Source organism: Mus caroli, chromosome 4, assembly GCF_900094665.2.
Source record: "Mus caroli chromosome 4, CAROLI_EIJ_v1.1, whole genome shotgun sequence".
NCBI classification, from domain to species: Eukaryota; Metazoa; Chordata; class Mammalia; order Rodentia; family Muridae; genus Mus; species Mus caroli.
In genome coordinates this window covers 87,775,667-87,783,895 of record NC_034573.1, presented here as the reverse complement: position 1 = coordinate 87,783,895, position 8,229 = coordinate 87,775,667, and the positions used below count along the sequence as shown (strand labels likewise).

The 8,229-nt window shown below is 43.4% G+C and overlaps 1 protein-coding gene across 6 annotated transcripts in view; it reads right to left on the bottom strand.

The window, feature by feature from the left end:
- The window catches only part of Fggy (FGGY carbohydrate kinase domain containing), a 363,123-nt gene that overhangs the window by 335,986 nt on the left and 18,908 nt on the right, over positions 1 to 8,229 (bottom strand). For 3 of the 6 annotated variants that reach the window (XM_029476125.1, XM_029476122.1, XM_029476126.1), the window contains exon 1: positions 45 to 66. The exons of 2 other annotated variants lie outside the window; for them this stretch is intronic. In XM_029476125.1, the coding sequence (XP_029331985.1) occupies positions 45 to 47 (3 nt within the window). In that variant the 5' untranslated portion in view covers positions 48 to 66. Of the gene's footprint in view, positions 1 to 44; positions 67 to 4,787; positions 4,920 to 8,229 lie in introns of those variants that run through there. One more of the 6 variants, XM_029476123.1, reaches the window with a different exon arrangement.

The following is an 8,229-nucleotide window of genomic DNA, read 5'->3' as shown; positions in this document are numbered from 1 at the left end:
AAAAAAAAAAAAAAAAAAAAAGTGATAGCTTCTGCTTTACTCACCATGATTTGCCATCTGTGTTTGCTCCCTTTCGGCCCTGTGGCAGGTGAAGAAGAAAATGGAGAAGCAAGAATAATAAAGCTCACAGCCTCCCCTGAGCATGACAGGGCGCCCAAGCTCAGCAGGTGGGTATTCCTGGCTCCCTGACTTTTTTCCCTTGAGAGCTCACATAAACATGAGTACCAGCTTTCATTCCTTCATTCACTTGGGAGTGATACCTTCTCTTTAAGCCAGTAACCAATAAAAGCAGATTTTTAAATAACCCAGACACCTGTTGAGTTGTCATTCCCATCCTCCCTGTTTGCTCTTAGTGGTTCACAGGTTGTAGAGGAAGTCCTGAGTGAACATGTATTGTTTGACATGAGTATGACCATGTCAATGTCCACATGCCTCAGACCCATGGGAAAGTCAAAACCTTGTCCTGGTCCTTAAAAATAGGTCAAGTGCAATAACCTCATCCAAGATGCTTACAGTCTGAGCTGGTTCCCCTATAAAGACTCCACTACCAAGATTATCTAAGCCTGCCTTCTTGCTCAGCTACATATATAATAGCCCTGCCTTCTTGGACAACTGTATACAATAACCCTGCCTCTCACTACAACTGTATAGAATAACCTTACCGTCTCCTGCAACTTTATACAATAATCCCAGCTCCTCCTGCAACTGTATATAACTGCAACCTCCACAGTGCAGACTCTGATGGCGCATCTTTAGAAGAGTGTGCGCAGTCCATGCAGTCCTGGCTTTTCTGTACTTGTAACTGTGTGTCTGTCCTTTTGTGACCTAGTACCCCAAGTCAGATATCCAGGGTCAAGCCATGATGAACACCATAGTGATTACTGTGCTAGGCTCTTTCTCAGGGTAGCAGAATATCATCACAATAGATAGAAATAGATAGAATAAGACAGCCTACGGTCTTCCTCAAGTGGGACCTTCTGTGAGCTTCTTAACCCCAATGAATGCTACCCTGGCCCTGCCCACTGGGGTCCTAGATATTCTCACAGTCCTGGAAGTATACTTGTGTTTTGCACTGATGGAGGTCCTCCCCCATCACTTGCTCTTCCCTTCCCAATTCCATCCTCTACTTCTCTAAGGGGGACCTTATCACTTTTCTTGCACATGTACAAAGGCTGTCAATATGTACAGTGTCTGTATTTTCATTTCAAATGTTCACTCTGGACCATGTTTTTGGTGGTATGTCTATCTCCTCATTGGACTGAACCTGGGGAAAAGGGGATGTTACTGATTTCTGCATCCCCACTCCCTTCCAGTGCTTGCAATATAATTGGTTTCCAGTGGTGGTTTTCTAAAATGAACTCCTTTATCAGTGAACCAATAGAAAAAAAAAAAAAAAGCGAAAAGAGCCATCCCTTAGTTATTTGACTTTCTCAGTCTGTGCTTGTACAATCATGTGTCACTTAACAGGGTTCCTTTCTGAGAAATGCAGTAGATGATGTCCACTTTGAGAATGCATCATAAGCTGTGCTTACAGAAAGCTAGAAGGGAGAACCCGGGCATTCCCAGAGGCATGTATACCCACTGTCCTACCTATTGTGTTCTGTCCTTATGCATCTCATAGTGTGCTGGTTTACTCTAATCTCTATGTCAACCAATTAAATGTTTTCTTAAATGTTTACAGCCACATGTTGATACTTCTAAGAAAACATGTTTTGTTTTGTTTTGATATTTAGCTTCCCTGAGATAAGATTCTAATAGTCAATGTTATTATGGAGCACACTTGTGGAATTTCTCTCTTTGTGATATATGAAACGAAGTTATCAGAATGGTCCTCCACTGAGGACAAGGTGGCTGACAACACAAGAGGGTGCCTTGGCTCACACTACCCTGGTCACCTATTCTGCCCACTTGCCACCAGCTTGCATCACCTTGTTTTACATGTTTTTTTTTAACTTGTTTCCACCATCTCCACTGTGAGAAGCAGCTCTTTCCCATGTGCCTTAGCTACTCTTCTTTTGCTGTGGTAACAGGTTCTAGCAGAATCATCATAAAAGAGAAAAGATTTATTCTGACTCGGAGCTCAAGGGTCCAAGCCTTCATTATGATAAAGAGATCAAGGCAGCAGAACCCTGAGGCATGGGATCACATAGAACCCACCATTGGAAAAAGGCAGTTAATGGATGCCCTTACTACTCAGCAACACACCTGCATTTACATGGTCCGGGTCCCAACCAGGGAATGGTGTCATTCATGGTGAGCAGTCTTCTCACCTCAACCTAAAGAAATCAGAAAAATTCCCATAGGCTGCCCAGAGGTTCATCGCCTAGGTAACTTTAGGTTCTACCAAGTTGACAGCAATAACCATCACACCACAGACACAAGAATGGCTTCTGCTCTTACCTAAAACTGTACAAGACTGTTCCAAACCTGAAGATAAACCAGAAAATAAGGAGGAAATTAAGAATCTCTACAGAACTTCTTATGCCTTTCTAATAGAAGTACTCTAGATTCTTTCTGTGCTGCCAACCCCACAGCAAGAGAGATTCCCCATGAAGCTAGGCCTAGGTTCCTTCTGATCACATTCCTTTGCAGGTAGAATAATGTCTTGTCATCAACCACCAAAAACAAACAAACAAACAAACACACCAGAGAATGATGTCCACTCACCACCTGTGAACTTGCTCTAGGTCTGGATTCTGAATCTAGGAAAAGAACCTACCTGTAAGAGAGTCCTCACCATGAACAGAAAGTATAGTATAACCCATTCCAGTGAACTCAAACTGTACCCTTGTCTCCATAAGATAGCTAGTGCCAGGTACAAGTAGAAATTCAACAAGTCCTTGGGACCCAGTGAATGAACTGGGTATCCTAAGAATCCACCATTAGGGAATAATAAAAGATGCAGTGCTTACTATCTGATAATCTGCTAAGTGGTCTGTTTACACTGCTACTTCTGATCCTGAAAACCACGAAAGAAACTATTGCCATCCCAATTTTATTGATAAGCCCTAGCCAAGTGAAGCAATATATTCCAATAGTTTATACAAAACAATAAGTAAAACAGTGAGCTATCCCCTCTCTCCTCAAATCCCTTAATGTGGCTGAAGATGTTTTGCTGCCTTCTGATAGCCTCCCATTACTAGATGCTGATGTGCTGGGGACTGTGTTGAAGGCCCTTGCCTACTGTGCTGAGGTTAGCTAACCCAAGAGCCAGGCTGTTCACCTTCAAAGTTTGTTTTTCAACAACACTAGAATGCCTCTTTCTAGCTTCTCCAACTTAGAGAAACTATTCTAAGACACGCTATAGGATGCCTACAGCCCTCTGGGAGCCAGGAAGGCATTCTCCCAGCAGTACTTGCCTGAGCTTCTCAGTTCATGGTTTTCTAAGAAAGAGATCCTAATTCAGCATTCAGCTCCACTGTCTCTCCATTATTGTGGTTTTAGTCTCTTTGGGAGTTGTTTCCACACCTGGAACCTGAACTCCAGCAAGTGTGAGTCCTTGGGCACCCAGATTCCCTGAAACAAGATCCCTTGCCCTCTTATTTTATGCCCTTTTTTTTCTCTGTTACAAGTACAGTCCTCTGTGTCCTGAACTCTACACTTAATCGGTACCCAAACCTAAGAAATAGAGAAAATATTATTTTTTCTAATTAGGAAATAATATTTTCTAATTGAGGAGAAATACTATTTCTAATTGAAAAAGAGGGGGTTAAGATCACCATTGTGTTGCTTTTTTTTCTATCAAGGGCTTATTGAATTACAGAAACCAAATCAATGAGGTTAGCAAACTTATCACTCACTATATATCTCCGCATCACACAAGCAGCAAACACCAGCCCCAGGATTTAAACACAAGCATACAGTAGTGAGTTTTGGACACTTTCCACAACATTCAGCTAAAACTAAAAATCAAAGCCTTTGCAACTTCAATAACAACAAATGCCACAAAAGCTGGTCTTTCTTGAGCTATGCCCTGCAAACTCCCCACCTGACTCTATGATCTCATTTAATCTTTAGCTGAGCAAGTAGGCAGTGTGGAAGCCCCATTTCTCAGGAAAATGAGCTGAGGTATTCAAAGACGGCACTAGGTGAGGCATAGCAGCAACAGAGGGGCTATAATTCCAGGTCAGGTCACTGAAATTCCAAAGCCTGCTTTATGAATAATGAGGAATGGAACTTGGATTTCAACTCACTATTTTGAGGCAAAGAGGAACACTCTAAAAAGAAAAGCAGTTGTAGAGGAGGGCATTCAGGAAAGAGAAGCCCATGGCCTCTCGATGGCAAAGAGATAGAAAAATAATGAAGAGAAATTCAAGCTGTGCACAAGTCCTGAGACATACCTAATATCTCAGGCTACAAGATGCCTTAAAACTCAGGTAATACCAAGCCAGACCCCAGCATGGGCTGCACTGACTCCTGGCCCCTATTTATGATCAAAAGGCTGTTCCATGCCATAAATATTTATATGGTTCACTAAATGATGGCCTGTATAAACATTGTGAGAAGCGTACCACAGGAAGGCATAGATTTCACAGCTGATTGTTTTGCAAGTGTACAAGTTATTCAAATGCCACATGAGGATAGGCGGGAGACCTGGAAACTGGGACTGCTCTCTGCAAAACTATTTCAGCCATCCCTAGAAGGGGGTAAATGCTACAAACTCTCTGCTCAAAAACAACCCTAGGGAATTGTGCTGTCCCTGTATTCCCTTTCTTTCCCCTCAAATAACCTAGTCACAGTGATGACTACTTCACAGCACCACATCCCTGGAAAATGGAGGGACTTACCTTAGATTCTGCTTCTTAAAGAACCACTCCTCTAGGTTCAGTTTCGTTGGAGACAGCCTACAGAAAGTAAGTCCCAGGCCAGGGGAGAAAACTCAATTCAGTGTCCTCTTTGAACAGTGATCTTTGAACTCTCCTGGGAGCTCATGTGCTCCAGCCTCATGCAATTTAGTTTTTGGTTACATTGTAATCCAGTTTAGGTAAGAAGGGGAGATGAGGACAAGCAACAAGTAGGCCTGTACTGTTCACTTCAGTCTTATTAACAGAAAAGATTCACCACTCCTTTAAGAGTGAATACTCCTGCAAGTATCCCACATGCTCTAAGATGGTGAGAAAATTTCGTACAGGAAGGAAGGAGTCAACATGACAATAATACCTGATTCTCTATGGCTTCTATCAGCATATTCAGGATTTTTCTTCCTCTTAAAGTAAAAGGCTATCTTCTATGACAGCCCACTTCTCCTCAGCTTTGTAGCCTGGGAAACATTTTTTAGACTTGTCTCATTGCCAGTGCTAGCTCAAAAGAAAATCCTCAAGTGTTTCTTAGATTCCCAAGTCTATGGAATTTGTGCCAACTAAACAAAATATCTCCCATCCAGATTTACCTGTGGCCTGATTTAAACCTACAGGCAGCATAAGTGTGCTTTGGATCAAGTCTGGAGTGACTATCAGGTCATGATATTAGAGTAGTGGTTCTCAACCCTTTGGAGTCCAATGACCCTTTCACAGGGGTTGCCTAAGACCATCAGAAAATACAGATATTTACAATTTACATCATGATTTTTAACAGTAGCAAAAGTACAGTTATGCAATAGCAACAAAAAATAGTTTTATGATTGGGGGTCACCACAACAAGAGGAACTGTATTAAAGGGCCAAAGCATTAGGAAGGCTGAGAACTACTGTACTAAAGAGAAGGAAGGGAATAGGCAGACCCCACCCCTTGTCAACAACTGAGAAGCTCCTAGGAGCACTTCATTAGCAATGTCTAGCACTCACCTATAGCAAAAGGCCTGGCCTAGTGCAGGCAGGGGGGAGAAAGGGAGGATAGGAGGAAAGTAAGGTAGATATGCTCCTTATCCAACAAATAATAGCTGCCTGAATTCCTGCCCAAGAAAAGCCCACAATACCGAAAAGAATATGTCAGTACTCAGAGACCCAGACAACTTAAAATACTAAACCAAAACAGAGCATGCACCAGCCAAACCACCTGTCTGCTCAAAAAGCCATCCACTCATCCCTGGAGTTCACAGTCAGTCAGCCAACTGTGAAGACCTAAAGACACTGAATACCAGGGTTTCACCTGTGAAGCCCACAACACAAAGATCCTCAAGCCCCGCCCAGACATCATGCATCATAAAAAAATACGAACCATGGCACTCTTTGTTTCTGAGCTTAGAGGTTCTGGAGAAAAACTTCAAGCAGGAGTATAGACATTATCCTACAAAGAGACGCATGAGAGATGCACGGCTCCGTCCTGACAGGGAAACATGTGAGGGAGCCCCTTAGCCATCTCTATCACCAATGCACAATGAAGAAAACGTTCAGCACAAACACACACTCATTAAGAAGCTGATGGATGGGTGAACCAGGGCTGGGAGAAAGAAAAGCAATACCCCAACCCCAATATGTATACCACGGACTGATTTGGAGTAAGTCATTTAACATGTCTCTTCTGAACTACAAAACGATACTCACAAACTCTATACTCCAAGTGATTCCTGTTACTGGTTGGCTGTTCCCTCAGTCTCTGCTCTATCTTTATCCCTGCACATTTTGTAGGCAAGACAAATTTTGTGTTGAAGGCTTTGTGGTTAGATTGACATTCCCCTTCCTCGTCTGGAAGTCTTGTCTGGCTACAGGGGGTGGCCATTTCAGTCTCTATATCCCCTGTGGTAGGAATCTAAGCTAGGGGTTACCCTGATAGATTTCTCATATCCTCTCCCATCTAATACCTCCAACTAGTCACCAGAGATGCCCCCCACTTATTTCCATTCTCATTTCCAGCCCTCTTTCCCCTCCTTTCCCCTCCCCACACCTGGTTACCATTCCCACTCCCCTCCTCCCCTCCTCTCCTATCCAGTTCCCTCTCTCCATCCACCTCCAATGGCTATTTAGTTTCCCTTCTGAGTGAGATTCTAACATCCCGTCTTGAGACCTCCTTACTACCTAGTTTCTTTGGGTCTGTGGTCTATAGCATGCTTGTCCTGTTCTTTATGGCGAATGTCCATCTCATTTGAGAGAGTCAACCCCTGACACTACTTATAATATAATACTCTGCTATGCTTACAGACAGAAACCTGGCATAACCTAGCATAGACTGAGAGGCTACATCCAGTAGTGATGGAGGCAGATTATGTTTGTTTTTGTTTTTTTGAGACAGGGTTTTTCTGTGTAGCCCTGGCTGTCCTGGAACTCTTTGTAGACCAGGTTGGCCTCTAACTCAGAAATCAATCTGTCTCTGCCTCCCAAGTGCTGGGATTAAAGGCATGTGCCACCACTGCCCGGCTTGAAGTGAAAATCCATGAAAAAATATCAGCTGGAGTCCAAGGAGTCTTGTAGAAGAGTGGAGGACAGAAGTGAGCAAGTTGGGGAGGTCAAGAAGACCTACAGAGTCAACTAACCTGGGGCCATGGGGCTCACAGGGAGCATGCTGGAGCTGGACCTAGACCCCCTACACATCTATAGCAAATGTTCATGTATGTTCTCTAATAAGTGGAGCAGGGGCTGTCTCAGTCTCTTTTCCCTGCCATTGGATTCTCTTTCCCCTACCTGGACTACCTGGTTGGGCCTAGGTGAAAGAGGATGTGCCTAGTCCTGCTGCAACTAGATGTCCCAGGGTGGGATAGTACCCAAAGGGAAGGGAAAATGGAGAGAGGGATTTGTATGGGTGGGACTGGGAAGAGGGGAGGGAGAGGAGCTGTGTTCAGGATGTAAAGTGAATAAAAAATTAGAGTTGAGAGAGAGAGAGAGAGAGAGAGAGAGAGAGAGAGAGAGAGAGAGAGAGAGAGAGAAGGGATGAGCATGGAAGGAATTTGAAAGGGGTAATTCCTTTATAAATAAAAGTTCGATGGCACTGGAGGACACAGAAGAAAAAAGTGCCATACACAGTACAGCATCATCACCCCAGGTGCCAGAGCCAGCAACTCAGAAGGGTACCTAGCCTCACCGCAGCCCCGGCACTGCATCTCCTCCTGATGGCATGGTCTTTTAAAAAGTATTATCAAAATTACCAAGACCCGCCAACATCAAAGTAAATGGTGAGAAGCTTAAAGCAATCCCTCTAAAATCAGGGACTAGACAAGGCTGTCCACTTTCTCCATACCTATTCAACATAGTACTTGAAGTCCTACCCAGAGCAATTCGACAACAAAAGGAGATCAAAGGGATACAAATTGGAAAAGATGAAGTCAAAATATCACTTTTTGCAGATGATATGATAGTAT